The sequence below is a fragment of the Phoca vitulina genome, unplaced genomic scaffold, assembly GCF_004348235.1.
Source record: "Phoca vitulina isolate PV1807 unplaced genomic scaffold, GSC_HSeal_1.0 scaffold28, whole genome shotgun sequence".
NCBI lineage: Eukaryota > Metazoa > Chordata > Mammalia > Carnivora > Phocidae > Phoca > Phoca vitulina.
The window spans coordinates 15821363-15837436 of record NW_022589731.1 but is presented as its reverse complement, the minus strand read 5'-3'; the positions used below and the strand labels follow the sequence as shown (position 1 = coordinate 15837436).

The following is a 16074-nucleotide window of genomic DNA, read 5'->3' as shown; positions in this document are numbered from 1 at the left end:
CCCCGCCACAGCACGGCTCTAGGCCCGGGGCAGAGCTGTGAGCTTGAGGCTGCTGTTGTGACATGGGACAACCACCAAACAGATGCCTGCAGAAGCAGGTTATCATGAGGGAGGGTTAAGCGAGGTCCCTGGGAGGGGGCGCTCAGGTAGCTCTCTCTCTCTCAAGAAGGGACTCTTGAGCTGCAGTGAGGACAGAAGAATAACTGGGTGCAGGGGTGTGTGTACGGGGGTGGGCAGAGCAGGGATGCAGCGCCCGAGGGCCCAGGCTCTGGATTTGGTCCAGGACCAGTGAAGCCACTGGGAGGTTTCCATCCCCGCAGCAGAATTCACTGGTCGCCTGCTGAGGGCGAGGCCCGCAGGGTTGTGAAGCTGGCTGTAGGCAGGGATGGGCTTTGTTCCTTTAAAAAGTGGTGATGCTGCCCAATCTAGCCCAGGCACTTGGGACCTGTGGGTGCGGGACGGGGTCGGGGGGAGCAGCACGTACAGTGGAGACCTTGTTGGACGCTGTCTCCTGCCAAACAGGAGAGCAGGGGCCAGGGTCACAGTGACAGCCCAGGGGCCTTACCCGCTGTCAGATCTGACCCTCAGCCAGCTCCAAGAGCACAGCAACCGGGTCTGTTTCTGCTCGTGGCGGGGACGGGGGTCTCTCTCCTCGGCCGGCCCTCCCTAAATGTCCATTCTCAACATGGGGCTCCCAGCTCGTCCCACAGTGCACAGGGGCACTGGTTTTCATGTCCTCCCCGCCTGGCTGTTAAGCTCCACGAAAGCCGGGACTGGGTTCTTGCTCCCCATGGCACCCCCAGCTCACCGTGGCACCCCCTATCACTGTGCCAGGCATGCAGCAGCTGCCCCGCTGTCTGTGGGGCAAAGGCTGAACGAGGGCGCACAGCAAGCCGTGGGGGGCGATCAGGCTCCGGAAGGTTTTTGGCGTGCAGCGTATGGGGTAGGGTACCTGTGTGGACACAGGCACATGTGCGCGCCTTCCCAGGATGTGTGCGAGGGACAGGTGGGGGCTTCACCGGTGTCTGGCCAGCAGCACACCCACCGACTTGTCTCCTATCCATCAGGACGGCCCTAAGGCCCGCAGACGAGGTGATGGGGTGTGGCTGAGAAGGCAACCTCCAGCCCCCCCCCCCACCCCCCGCAGCAGTGCTACCCAGCTCTGGCTGCTGGCAGCTGTGGGGGTTGGGGGCCTGGGAAGGACTCCCAAACCGCCCAGACGGGGTCAAGTTTTTGCACATTCCTCTGTCTCAACAGCCTAGAGAGCCACTTGCTTTCAACACCCTTGGAGGCAGATGTTTTCTTTGGACTTGGCACTTGGGTATCTTTTCCCTTCCTAAGAAGTATACAAACAGCTGGGTGGCTTGGCTGGGGCCCCCGGGGCACGGCAGACCTGCCCTGGTGCCCGGCGCTCCAGGTGGAGGGTAGGGGCAGCCTCTCTCCGGGGCCCCGTGTGGCTGACAGGAGGCTGAAGGGCCTGAGGCCCGGCCTGGGGAGCAAGGGAGCACTTACTGTGCACAGGCAGAAAAGAGTTCCTTGCAGGGCCTCTGTAGGAGCTTCTCCTCCGTCTGGGAGACCAGGTCCTGGCCAACTTGGGCAATGAAAACTGGGGACTGGAGGAAGAGAAAAGGACGTGTCAGTGAGGGGTGGGAGGGCGCCACCTCTTCCGCCCACTCCAGGCCCTGAGCCACATGCCGCGTTCAGGGGTGCAGGGAGGTGGCTGTGGGCTGGGAGGCGGTGAACGAGACCAGTGGGGGTTGGGGGCCTGGGAAGGACTCCCAAACCTCCCAAACCTGGTAGGGCCAGGTTTCTGGCTCTGCCACTTTCAGTCTGTGGGACCTCATGGAGGTCACTTGGTTCCTGTGAGCCTTGCTGCCCTCATCTGCAGCACGCTGAGAATGATGTCCCTGTGTCTTGGGCTTGGGGTCAGACCTGAACGAGATGTGTGTCCAGAGCTGTGCAACACGGATGGATTGGTCGGCCAGCCCCCTGGGAGCTTGCAGGTGCCCCTTCCCAGGCTGGGCCTGTCTGCTCAGAGGGCGAGGTGAACACCTGCCCCGCCTCGAGGTCCTGCGTGAGAAGGTCTGGAATGGGCAGAAGGGCCAGCAAAAGCACAGCTCAGCAGCAGAAGAGGGGTGCTCCGTGCGCACAGCTTCGCCTGACTGACAGGAGCAAGGCCCAGACCTGCTACTTGCAGCTGTGGGACCTTGGTCGGGACTCAGCCCCCCGTTATCAGGAAGATGCTCAGGAATAACAGTTTCTCCCAGAGAGAATCAACGAATCCTTTGGGTCAGGCAAGTGGCCCAGACCGTGGTACCCGGTAGGGAGCGTGCAGTAAACATCATTACTGTCCTTCCCTTCTTTTACGGGAAGCTGCAGCCCGAGTGTTTCAAGCATGAAAGGACAGTTCTGAGAATTTCTGTGTCCTGCCCACGAGCAGGAGCCACGGCCGGGAGGACTCTGGGACCACCAGAAGCCTGCCCTCTTCCTCTGACTGTTCACCCTCCACCACCAGCTGGGCTGATGAGGTGGGTTTTTAGCAAATTACAGGGATATTTGAGAAAATTGCCAGGAATGGGCCCAGAAAGATGGAATGTAGATTTATCTTTCTCCCCCAAAGATGCTGAAATCTGAAAAGCTTGCTTTCTCCTTTCAGCTACTGAAATGTGACTATGGAGCTGATGTCCCTGAGAGGCCAACTGGGTGTCTTCTGCGGTGGGGGGGTCCAACTCCGGGGGTGGCAGGGGCACCCACAGCAGCAGGACCCGGATGAATGAAATTGGTGGCTCATCTTCTATTCATCGTGGTTCTGAAGGCCCACATTCCTGAGTCCCTTCCTTCTTTCTTCTCTCCTAGGCTCTGCCCCCTCCAGATCAGGGCCCCTCGGGGGGGGAGCCTCAGGTGTTGGGGGGCAGCCACGGTGAAGGTAAGTGCTGCTGGCTCACCCAATGACGCCACACAGCAGGCTTGTTGGCCATCACCAACCCTGGGTGGTGGTGGCTCCCTCCCCCTGACCCCGTTCCTCCCCCCACACACTGAAAACCTTGATGCAGAAAAGATGCTCGATGCTGCAGAAGGAGGCCCACACCAAGAAACTGGGGCCCCGAGCACCGGCCCACCCTCTGGGGCCATCGTGTGCTTCCATCCCCTCTGTCACAGGCAGGAGCTGCTGCAGAGATGGTTGACGGTTGGGGGGGGGAGGTCGCTTCTAAGACTTGGGGGACTTTCTTGGGAATTCTGGCAGCTGAAATCTCTTGGGGATCAGTAACTCTGGGCTACTTCAGAGCAATCGAATCCTAAAACAAACACGGAGGCCATGGGCAAATTTGCGCACAAGAGCTGATGGCCAGACGACCTTGGTTTGAAGGGCCCAGTGCTCAGCACAGAGCTGGTGTCCATGGTACGTATGCGAAGGAGTGACATGAAACAAGGTGCGTGCCAGGATGTGACCTGAATCTGGGAGGAGTCAGCAAAGACCAAACAAGACATGCTGGGTGGGGCAGTCATGGGGAGAAACCCCCACTTCTTGGACCTCAGAAGAGGCACCTGGGTTACCCCCGTGTATGCACTCAGCTGCACCCCTGTTTTGCCATCAGACACCACCCCGGGAGGACCCACCCTTACCCGGAGTGGACCGAACCTGGCGTTGGGCATGGTGTGGGGGTGTTAAAAGGTGAAGCCAGTGTGGCCCTGACTGCAAAGCACATTTTCTCCAACAAGACAGGAAAGACAGAGATCAGGTCATATCCTAGCAGGAAGTTCTCTCGCCTCTCTAGGCTACATGGGGTCGTGTGTAAAAGGGGCCCACTGAAACTCAGTGGCTCTCAAACTTTTTTTTTTCCAGCAAACTTCTTCCTCCTCCAAATGAACTTTATCTACAGACCCACTATTTAAAACCAATGGGTAGCTCTGGTTTGCCCCTGCTGAAGGCCAACTGTGGTCGGGCACTGTGAGAAAGACCTTACGTTCATTATTTCATCTAACCTTCGTCGTGGCTCCGAGAGGTAAATACTACTATAACGCTCATTTCACAAACAAGGAAACGGAGGTCCAAAAAGGTTCAGTCATTTGACACCAGGCCACCCAGCCAATAAGGGGCAGACAGGGGTTGTGAACACAGGTTGGGTGGGTGGGTCTGGAGTGAGTCTGGTTGAAGGTGGTGGGGTGTCTGGGCCACCTGTGCCACTCCCGCCCACCCCCTATCTCCCAGGAGCCCCTCAGCCCTCAGGGTGGGCAGGAAGAACTGAAATGGAAGATGGCACAGCTCAGGGCAACGAGCCCCTGGGCTCAGAGAGGGAGATCGTTACGGGGTGGGGTCATCTGGGAAAGGCTTCATGGAGGAGAGGGTCAGAGGCAAAGCAGAATCTGGGCTTAGACCTCCACGCCCCATGGGTCTTCCCATGGAGGACCATACTCTCCTTCCTCCTCAGCCAATGGGAGGAGTGGCCCAGGGTCTAGGGGCGACCCAGCTGTGCGCATGGAGTCCCACTGCTCTCATTCTCTGGGGTGGGTTGGCGGGAGGGCTCTGGGGATGCTGCCCATGCTCAAAGCCCTAAGAGGAGTTAATGAGTGGGTAGCAGTGCATTCAGTTTGATGACCATGGGTTTAAACTCAGTCTCTGGCTCAACATGAAGAGATTAAGCAATTCCAACCAAACCCCCTTTCAAGTGACTCCAGAGAGTAACGCCTCTGCCAGTAAGGGAGTAAGAAGCTGTTGGCCAGTTTAAGTTGGGAACTGAAACCCAAACTTGCCAGGAGGGTGAGAGGAGCAGCAACCAGGGGACATTTCCATGGGACACTTGCAATGTGCATCGACGGAATTGGAAGGTATCGGTCCTTCCCCTCCAGTTCAGAGAAGTCCGCTTCCAAGGGAGACCCATGAAGAAGGCTCACCCTAGGCTGAGTGCAAGGTCTAACACATCACGTAAGACAAAGTGCCACCAGACGCTCCGAGCGCTCTGGGGTCCCAGCAACCACAGCCCGCTGCACACCACCCCCTGTGGCTTGAAGGCAGAATTCCACAGTTTCAGATCTCATTCCAGGAAGCTAATCCCTTCTGGTCCCAGGAGGCCTGTGAGGTGGGCTAGGGAAGGGAGGGGGTGTATCCTTGGGGCCAGGTGGGCTCAGCAATGCCAGGAGAATTGTGGTTAGCACTGTGCCTCTTTCTAGCAGGAACTGTCCCTCTGGGGGGAAGCTGAGGGTCAGAGTGGGGAGAAGGCTGGGGACCATCCTCCTCCATGTTAAAGATGTCCCCCTAATTTCTAATCAAACAGAGAAAGCCCTAAGGCCCTTAGACGGTGGCAGGGCTGAAAGCGGCCAGGAGAACAGGTCTTGCTGGAGGTCTCTGTTACAGGTTCCCCTGGGGTCTGGGACCCTCTCAGGCTAGCAATATTCTGAAGTGACACTTTATCTCTTTGGTCACCAGATGGTCTCAAGTAGCTCCAGCTAGCAGGCCTTGACTTTTAATACCACAGTGTGAATTTAGGCACCAAGTTTCTTCCGAAATGTGTGGAATTAGCTCTTGGTGGGGCAGCTTCCGAGGACAGGAGGAAGAAATTGAGGACAGAGTTTCTCTGCTGGAGGCCCCACCATGAATGGCTTCCTGCTGCTCTTGGGCACGGAAGCTCACCAGCTGGCCAGCCTCCATGTGATCATATGCCCAGCCTGGCCTGACAGTCCACTCTGATGACAGGATGACACCCAGCTGCTCATAAGTTTTGCTCCGTGGCCAACTCCTGGGATAGCTTAAGACAGCATGACATGCCTTGGGGACATGGCTGTGCTTGCTGGGGGCCGCTCTCTCCCCTCCAGCCAGACTGACAGAAAAGAACTCTCCTTCCTTGAGGAGCTCTAGGTGGCAGGGAGCACCTGTCTTGCCCCTAAAATCACAACTGGAGCAAGAGAATCTGCACCGTGCTCCCCTCTTTGGCTAAGGCTCCTCTCCACCATTTCCCCCAAAAGTTGCTGGGGAACAGAGGGGGCGTTAAAGCTTGGGTGTGCTTTATCCACTCTGAGTCTGTGCCTCTGGATAAAAGCCCCCTTCGCCCATGGGGGAAAGAACCTGCTTTACATCCCCCTTTAGAACGAACAATTGACCTTAAATCCATCTCCTGTACCAGAGGAACTTGGGCCCTCACCTGGTAGGACAGACTCCCCCCATGCGTGTCAGGCTCTAAGTCCCCCTCGGAATCCCTCAGAATATCTGCTCTTTTTTACCTCCTCCCCTGGTGGCCCAGACTCACTCTCCGCTGTTCCCGATGCTTACGGCACGGGTTCTGGGGATACAGGCAGCCCCCGCTGCCCGTGTGAACCAGAATGCACCTTTTGAGGCAGCAAGATGTGGGGATGCATGGGTGTCTTTCTGGGTACCACAGCACAGTGAGAAGAGCCCCACCCCCCCTTGCCACCTGGCATGCAGGGAGGGAAGACCCCTGAGCTGGATGCAGGGGGCCAGTGGGCTTCACACCTTCACTCTCCTGTACGCCCCTCTCCTCCCTTTTGTCCCCCCCCCCCCCCCCGCCCCGTGAAGCTCTCTGGGACCTCACGCTGCCTCCACTGCCTGCCTGTGACCCTAAATTCTGACACGTGGCCTAAGCCAGACCTCTTACCCTCCGCTCCATCAAAACAGTAACCTCGGCAATGCGCAGGCACAGTGTGGATGACCAGTGATGCATCAGTGCCCTGGAGGCCTCAGGATTTCTAAAGAGAAGGTAGTTCGTAAAGCAGAAGATGGGGAGTGTGGCGGGAGGTGGCAGTGGGAGATCCGATTGGATGGAAGAGCCGAGCAGCAAGGACCGGGCCTGAAGCTGCATTTATAATCCCCAGCCTTGGCAGCGCATCCGGAGCGCCCACGCGCTTGGTCTGGGGGGCGTCCTGGCTAACTCCGTACCTACAGGGAGCCCCGAGCTGCCTCCGGGCCACTGGGCGCGCACGTGCTCAAGGCTCCACCCCTCCCAGGTCGGAACTGCCGCTTCCCAAGGGCCTTCCGTGCGAACCCGAAGCGGGACAATCCCGGGTATTTCGGGGACTCAGGCCCGCTCGAGAGGGAGGGTTGGCGGTGAGGAGGCAAGGGCCCGGGCCTGGGCAGGAAGCCACCCCACGGTGCTTTACTTGGTACTCAACCCAGGAAGCAGGTGCTGATCACCTGCCGCACCCAAGGCTCTGCCTCTTAGGGTGCTCCGACGCCCACCCTCACTGACTTCACGGCGAGAGACGTGACGCCCCAGGGCAGGCGACGGCCCACGGCCAGCTCTGCCTCCGCAGGCCGGACCATCCAGCCTCGGCCCGCCCAGCGGTCTGCCCACAAGGTGGCGCCCGTGAGCCCCTCCCGGCGCGCTTCGCTGCGCACACTCCCGGGTGGCCCAGCCTCCCGGCCTCGGAGTAGGGAGGCCAGATGGCACACCTGAAATAATTACCGAGTGATTCGTCTCAGACCTGAGGAGCGCGGCCTCTGCAATAACAGTTGAGGGGAAAAATGAGAAATCGGCCTGGGAGGGAGCCCCCGGGAAGGAAGGCGAGCGCAGGACCGTGCGGGAGAGGTGGGATTTACAAGGGTGGAGGAGGCCAGCATGGCAGGGGCAAAGGCCAGGAGCTGGAGAAAGCAGGGAGGGGGTGCGCAAAGAGAGGACGACTCATCTAGAAGATATTAAATAAGCAACTGACACGGGCAGTCAGAGAGCCTTAGCCCTAAGCACCGCCATATCCTCCAAGAATGTCACATCTCTGTGAGGCTGGTTCTCATGGACCGCTGCATCTGCTCCCCTTGGGCACTGCTGTCTCCCGCTGCACTGGGACGACTAGCAACAGAAAGGGACGTCACTTCCTGCATGAGTGAGGGACGCCACATGTCTGAAAACCTTGCTCCTGAAGCATCTGCTGGCTTCAAAGTCTCTGGTTTAAAGATGTCAGACGGGAGAAGGAATCAGCTGTACGTGGCTGGTGTCTCTGGAGACACACAGGGATGGAGGCATGGTTGGGCTGTCAAAGGCTCTTCAGAACCACCTCCCACACCTCCTTAGTAGTCATCAGCAATCCTGAAGTAAGTGCCCTTGGGGTCACCCTCAGAACCTTCTGGAAACACAGAGCCTACACTTGTTCACAGATACAGGACCCGAGGTGGAACAGGAGGAAGAGATCACAGAGGGCTCCCCTGGAAAGATCCATCAGGGCCCAGTTGGCTCAAGTCACTCATGGCACAGATGGGTTAACTGAGACAAAGGACTGAGAAGGGAAGGGACCCCTCCAAGGTCACACTGTGGCCCACGGTACAGCCAGGATTAACATCTGGAAGGGCTCCATGGCAGGGCTGAGCTGCACTGGCCGGGAACCAGGTGTGCTGGGCCAGCTCTAGGGGAAGGACATAGCTTTGGTCTCACTGGCCCCACTCAAATCCAGCCTGTCCCCACCTCACAGATGGGCATGCACATACAGCAACCCTAACCCTGGTATGTCTCCCACCCACCCCTCCTCTCCGTCCCCACCTCACGGCCCTGCATTGAAGAATTCTCTCCTCTTACCTGCTACCACTTGCTCTTGCCGCCAGGGGAGTTTTTCCAAACCACACAGCACAGATGGTCTCCACTCCAAAAGATAAAGCCCACTGCCTTCTTGGCCCTGGCCCCAAATGCCCTTCTCGATCTGCTTCTCGCCCCTGCCTTCTGCTCATGGATGTTCACCCCATACTCGTCTCTTCCTGGGAAGCTCTAGCTGTCTAGCTGCTGGACCTTTGCGTGTTCCCTTGGAAGAAGCCCTTCCTGCCCCATCAAGGCATGTCCAAATTCCACCCAGTCTTCAGGACCCACTTCCAATAGAACCTCATCCAAGCTGATTTTCTGAGCAGACAAGACCTTCCACCCAATCCCAAAGTGTCACCATCACCATCACTGCCATTTCTTGAGCACCTACTATATGTTAAGTGCTAGAAGCTTTACATGGGGTTATGTTTTTTAATCCTCTCAAGGAAGGTTTTAATTATTACAATCTCCATTTTAGAGATGCAAAAATAAGCTCAGAGAAGTTAAGTAACTTGCCCAAGGTCACGCAGCTGGCATGGGAGCAAAGACAGGATTCAAACCCAGGTAATCTAGTCAGAGAGCCTTAGCCCTAAGCACCGCCATATCCTCCAAGAATGTCACAGTCCTTCTCAGATCTCCCGAGGAGGATGGGACTTTGGTCTTGGAGGCCCATGGGGGCTGGAGAATGAGATGAAATGGACTCTGCGTGTTTGGATTAATGCTATTTGTATAGTGGTATCATACGTACCACACAAGCATGCACACGCGCGCGTGCACACACACACACACACACGCAGGCTAATGGCCAACATATGCTTCGCTTCAACATATGAAAGCATCCCACCGAGGAGCTCGTGCTCATGAGCAGCGGTTGCATCAGTGAACAAAAGGTCAGCCCAGGAGAATGTCCTATCTCCAGACGCAAGCACTTAGGGCTTAATGATGTGTGTATTTTCATATGTGGGCAGCTGACATTCCCCATGTAAACGATTTGCAATTTCCCAGTGTGGACAGACTCAGCTTTCAGGAAAAGCTGAGCAGGAAAAGGGGTTCGGGAGGGCCCCCTGCCTTCCAAAAAGGGCTGCTTCGAGGGCTGCCTGTCTGGCCCAAACCAGGGTGGAGGCAGCTGTTTCTCGGGGGGCCACCCCCATTTCCCATTTCTCCTCCAGGACAGGAACAGGGGAGGGGCACTCCCACAGCCATACCCTGGCCACCACTTGACCCCTCACGAGGGGATCTGCGTCAGCCACGGGAAGCCCTGCACACAGAGCCGCCAGGGCCTGGCCACGGGCGGGGGCGGGGGTGGGAATCAGGCCTCCAGCACGAGCCAAGGCCAGAGGCGGTTGTGGGAGCCTGGGAGGGGGGCTGGCCTGATAGTTACTGGCCCCTCGATGTGAGTTTTCCCACAAATTTATACTTCTGTTGCTCCCCAGAACAAGGCCATATGGTGGAGTTTGTTGATCTAGGGTCATGGATGTGGAAACTGAGCCCCAGATAGCTCTTTGAAGGGCAGGACAGCTGTTCGTTCCTGTCTCCTCAGAATCGGGTACAATGCTGGGTGAACGGCTAGTACTCCATACATGCTCCCAGCCAGAATAGTTAGTAAAGGGTGGACCTGAGATTCAAATCCAGGCCTGCCTGGCTCCAAGACCTCTAATCTCTCTGCTCTACTTCACTGAAAAGAACTGATGATGGCACCCAGGAGGTGCTCAGGGTGGCTGCTGAATACATGTGTGTGCATACATTCACATTCCTTGCAGGGAAGAGGGAAGTGGAGAGCAAGACTGTCTTGTCCATCAGAAGTACCCTCATGAGGTCATCTGGTCTACCTTAATTTCGTGACAACTGGGCCAGAGTTCTTCAGGACGTTCTTAGTTACAACAGGTTGGAGTGCCTCTCTCAGGTGGCGACTGTGGGCTGGAGGTTTGGGGGAGAACCTGGAGCGGCGCTTGGGGTAAGCATCCTGGTGCCAGGGTTCCCCAGCCCATGTACAGCTGGTGTTCCTTTCCAGTTTCATCATATCCCCACCCTTCCAATAAATTCCTCCTTTGCTTGAGCAACTGGGAGTTACGTATCTGCCACTTACCACCAATAATCCACACTAATTCACTACCTGTAAAATTAGGAGGTAGGGAGGGTGACTAGGAGGACCCTCCAAACACGACCCAAAGCACCAGAGGCTTCCTCTCTCCTTGCTCTTCCCTCCCTGCCACCCCTCAGGTTGGCTGGTTCTGAGTTCCATGAACTAACTCAGCCCAGCCCGCCTGACTCTAGGGATGGGCACTGGGACTGGCAGGAGGTGGGCGAAGCGGGGCTCGTTTCAACCCCAAATCCGGGCTTGAAATGAAACCTGCTTGTACAATCATGACCAGAAGACAAAGGAGGGAGTTCACCGAACGGCAGTCTCGGACAGAGTTTCCTCACTCAAGGGTTGGTTTAAGTTCTGGCTGACAGGAAGAAAAAGCACCATTCTTCCACCTTTTTAATCAAAACCTTCAGCGGCATGTGGAAAAGCCACTGTCATGCACTCTGTGTCCGTCTGGAGCAGTTCCTCTCTCCGACCACGGCCAGGCAGCAGACACAGTCCACGAGCCCCAAATCAGAACAGAACCAGAGGACAAAGTCAGGGTTTTGTTTTCTTGGCCACTGGGGAAAAATAAATCAGCCCAGACAAATGCTTGTGAGCACAGTGCCGCGGGGCTGTGGCTCCCTCCACGCAAGGTCTGATGTCTGTGCCCCCCAGCTCTCCGTCGAAACATCCCCAACTCCTCCCCGAGTGTCCACACAGTCAGCCTGACTGGTGGCCTCCAAGGCCTGGGCGCCGTGCCAGATGCAGCCCCGCTAAGCAGAGACACAAGGCTGGACAGGCAGCTGGTGGCCACAGGTCCTTGGGGTAGAAGGCAAAAAATGACAAGCCTCATTGTGCTTCTTTCGAGTTCTAAGGGAGCTTACAGCTTCCCCTCAGGGTGGGCACAGACTTCAATCAGAAGCGATTCACTGGAGTAGAGAAAGCTTAAGCTTCGGGGCCCTTTACTTGCAGTCCTGGGAGCTACAGAGAGCTGTGGAGGGGGCGGGAGGGAAGCATTTCTACAGAGGCACTGATGGTAAACTGAGATCTCAGATAAAAAGGGCCCGAATCTCCAAGGCTCTAGTCACTGGTTGTGATTTCTTTTCTCATTCTCAGGAAATACTTTTGTACTTAATATTCTCTTCTGTTTTGTAATGAGGATGGTCTCCAGGTTATTTTCGCTTCAACTCCCCTCCAAACCGGGATCTTCCCTGTCTCCAAGAGACAGCACGGTGTCTCAGAGGGGCCTTGTCCAGAGGGACACCCAGGGGTCCACCGTCTGCCTGCCACCAAGCCTTTAGGAGCCTGATCTCCACCTTTATCTTTCCGTGATGAACAGCCAAAGACCCAGAGTCTGAGGAGCTCACGGGCCTCCCCAGAGCTTTCCGTGGGAGAAGGAGAGGGTGCAGAAGCCAACAGCCTGACGCTATGTTGAGAAGTAACCTGGCGTCCTCCGTGAGGCCCACAATCCCACTGTGACGCAGATACATGCCACCACCCTGGCAACCTCCTGAACTCTTTGGGCAACAATCTCAGGCACCACTTTGGGGGTGCCCCTGGAGATAGCTGGTTACCCTGCCAGGCCAGGAAAACATTGTAAGGGACGGAAGTGGTCTTCGCAAGCAGAGCTGAGGAGGCGTGGTGAGCAGTCAGGAAGCCGGGAGCCCGCCGCTTCTCCTGCTGGGCTCCAAGCTGATTTAGTCCGTCAGCCGCGTGGGCTCCCTGAGTGTCCATTCTGGGCTCAGGTCATGAGCTCCACCCCAAGGACCTCATAGACCAACTTACTCGGCCAAGGGCACGAAGGAGTTCAAGACTGGCAGGGACGAAGGATGGCTGAGTGTGGTGCAGCCTCTCACCCCCCAGAGGCAGTCTTATCAGACCCAAGTGGCTTCATGGCTGAGGTGAGGTCTGACCAAGGCCCAAGGATGAAGGGGGTTTGGCTGAGCAACCAGGAGGACCCTTCCTGTTTTTAGCTCCTGGCATTTGAATACTGACAAGTATTCTGAGAAGCCCAGGGCTCTGAGAGAATCAGTTCTTTCCCTGACACTTTTCTGGACAAAGTTAAGATGGCGGATTACCTGGGAGGACCCCAAAGAGCAGGCTCCCAGAGGTCACCAACCGAGTGGGGGGCCCTGAGGCCAGCAAGTGCTTGGAACAAGCGCTGCCTCTGCACGGGGCTCCAGCCCTCTGCGATGGTGCCCCTGCTGACCTGGCCACCCCAAGTCACAAGGTGTCATGTCTCCTGGGTCAGCAAAGTGGAGAAACACAGCCCTTGAGAAATAGCCACAACCCTTCAAGAAGGGAAAAGCAGACTGGAGCTTAAAGGGTCTTGACCCGTATTTCCTTTGCTGTTCAAGTAGCTTCGCAGAAATCAGGAGGAAGGATTTTTAGGGGTCAGAAAGAGAGAGAGGATGTTTTTAAACATCGGCAGAACTTAGCCAGGGGCCCCGAGAGCTAGGCAATTTTAATGAGAAAGAAAGGAAAATACATGAGTGACCCTGACCCAGGCCTCGACTCTTTACGTCAAAAGCAAGAACTGATAATTAACAAAATGAAACGTGGCTGGACAGGAGTGAGGGGCCGGCCGGGCTCTGTCAATTTGATAATCCCCGGCCGTGACCTGTGGGCCCAAAGCCCTGGCTGGGAGATGACGTGCTGTTTACCCAGGCCGCGCTGGCTGTCAGGACCCTCAGAAGTGTGACTTTTCCTGGTGAGTTGTTTGAATCCAGCCGTCTGGGCTCTGGGTGAGTGCAGCCGTGCGCAGGTGACTCAGGAGCTGAGCTCAGGTCCGAAGGGGCTTGCTGCCCGATGCTCACGGCGGGGAGTGTCCCTCATTCCTTGTGCGTGAGAGGCCACGGCGCAGCAAGCCAACTTTCCATCTGCCAGAACACCCTCCCTCCCGTTCCTCGGCTTCCAAACCGGCTTCAGTTTGAAATTGTGTTGGAAATAGCTTGGCCTTGGAAGATTCTTCTCCAGTGAAGATTTCATTCCATGGGGCTTGGGAATGAAGGAGGGGCAGGAATCTCCAAAGATCCAGGGAGCTGAACTGAAACCCCCCACCCCCTGCCCCCTATGATGTCCCTGTTCTGCCCAAGGTCCCCGGCTGGCCAGGGAGGGCCAATCGGGCCATGTGGTGAGTCAGCGGAGCGCAGGCCGCAGGGAACGGTGGCTACCCACCCGGGGCAGGTCTGGGGAGGCGGGGGAGGCGCTCTGTCCTCAGGAAGCCTAAGGCTGATTTCTGTGTGCAGCCGCTCTAGAGAGAGGAACGCCGGGCAGGAAGTACTATACACACGCAGGCACGGGGACCAGACGCAGACCTGGCTCCACTGGCATCAGAGGAGCGTCCAAGTTTCTGACCTGGAAGGTCACGAGAAGAGAAAGGGACCCAGGCGGGCATGCTGTGAGGGGCCCCAGCTGGCCCAGCAGCCTCGAGGAGGTCAGAAGGAGCTGAAAAGAAATCAGGCCGCGGGCGAAGAGAATTTGCTTTCCGGGAAAGTCATGGAACACAAGTAAGTACATCTCTCTGAAGGACAATTGCACGGTCGTTAAAAATGCTGTGCAGGGAGACCGTGACATGAGACCATGCGAATGACACAGTACGAAGTGGAAGCCAAGCCCCAGGTTCGCCCTGACCAGGGCCAGCAGCTAGACAAGGGCCGGGAGGGGACAGCCAGTGTGTACAGCCTACAGAGGGCAGCACGCTTGTCCCCCCAGACTTGCTCATTCCTGCAGCACCTGGGAAGCTGACTGGGGGGAATTCTGTCTCTGGTTAACTTTAGAGAAGTCAACACAGCGGAGGAGGAAGATCGCAGGCTCTGAATCAGACTGGGCTTATAGCTCAGCTTCACTCTCTTTTTGTGCTTTTTCTTTTATTGTAAAATATTTGTAACATAAAAATTGCCATTTCAACCATTTTTAAGCGTACAGTTCAGCAGCAATAACTATATTTATAATGACAACTTTCACCACCATCTTTTCCCAAAATTTTCTCATCACCCTATTAAGCAGTAACACCCCATCTCTCCCTCCCAGGAGCCCCTGGTAAACTCTAATCTACTTCTGTCTTGACAGATTTGCCAATGCTGACATTTCACATAAGTGGCATTATACAATGCGTGGCCTTTTATGTCTGGCTTCTTTCACTTTGCATAATGTTTTCAGGGTTCACCCACGTGGTGGCCTGTGTCAGGATTTCACTCCTATTTATGGCTGAATAATGTTCCATTGCGTGGACAGACCACGTTCTGCTCATCCATTCATCTGTTGATGGGCATTGGGTTCTCTCCACCTTCTGGTGACTCTGGATAGGTTGCTGTGGATATTGGCATACACCCATCTGTTGGAGTCCCTGTTGTCAATTCTCCCAGCCTGCCCTCTCAACAGCTAAAGACCGCTGCCCAACACAGAAGGGACAACTGTGTCTACTACACAGGATGGCCAGGAAGACAGGACAAGAGAGAAGTACAGAGCATATAGCATATGGTAGGTGCTAAATTAACCTGACTCGCTCACACCTCCCCCATTACAATCCACCCTTAGTAAAGGAAAGAGCTAACAATATTCCCCTTCAAGGGGCTCCATTTAAAAAGCACGGATGCTAAATGGTGTAACTTTCGGCACCAGCAGCTTCTCTGCTTTGCCCGGATGCCGCAAATGTCTCAGCATTTAGACACATGTAAACCCAAAGAATAAGAGCCTTGGGAGAATTGAAGCCCACCTGCGGGCCAATGACAGTAGAAATTGGAAAATGAAGTCAGTTCCTTCTAGTGCCTTCTCTCCAAGCTTCCAGCATAGGGTTGTAGAAAGCCTGGCAAGGAATGGTCCAGTCTCCTCTTCCAAGCCATGTGACCCTTGGAGGGGAGAGGTGCAGCCCCTCTCTGAGCCTCAGTTCCCTTACATAGGGAATGAGAAGTTGGGCTTAGTTCAGGTTTTAAAGCTGGGTTCCACCAAGCCACAAGTGTTCTTTAAAAGCCAGGGTCTGGGGAGAGGGAGGGAGGCAAAAGGGGGTCCAGCCCCCAGGCTGCTCAACTGTGGATGGTCTCTGTGTCTTAGCATACTGGAAACTTGTAGCTAAAGCTAACTGCAAGGCCCTGGATTGGGTGGCCCCTGAGATTGCCCTGGGTGCCTGGGCCCACCCCAGGAGGTGTCCTCTGTCCCCTTGGGGTATATTGGAGGAACGATCCCCCAGGATGGGCTCTCAGCCCCTCTCCCAACGTACCAGGATTTCTGGAGGCTGAAACCTCCATTCAGAAGGCGGTTCAAGCAGCAGGGGCCCTTCATGGGAAGTGGTGCTGTGCCGGGCACTGGGGTGAACTTGAAATGACCCAGGAGCCCTCATAGGTCCTGCTGTTCTACAAACAGTACCCTAGCTCCCTGGTGAGTGCTCCTGGGTCATTAATAAACCCTCAGTCAAGAAGAGACTTAGGCAGAGCCCGAGGCAGGGAGCCAGGTTAGGTCATCTTAGGAAAACAGGATGGGGTAGGGTCAAGAGCA

At 56.1% G+C, this 16074-nt stretch overlaps 1 protein-coding gene across 3 annotated transcripts in view; it reads right to left on the bottom strand.

The window, feature by feature from the left end:
* GRK5 (G protein-coupled receptor kinase 5) overlaps positions 1 to 16074 on the bottom strand; it is a 206230-nt gene that overhangs the window by 22999 nt on the left and 167157 nt on the right. For 2 of the 3 annotated variants that reach the window (XM_032423099.1, XM_032423100.1), the window contains exon 5: positions 1513 to 1613. In XM_032423099.1, the coding sequence (XP_032278990.1) occupies positions 1513 to 1613 (101 nt within the window). Of the gene's footprint in view, positions 1 to 1512; positions 1614 to 1932; positions 2084 to 16074 lie in introns of those variants that run through there. The other variant, XM_032423101.1, reaches the window with a different exon arrangement.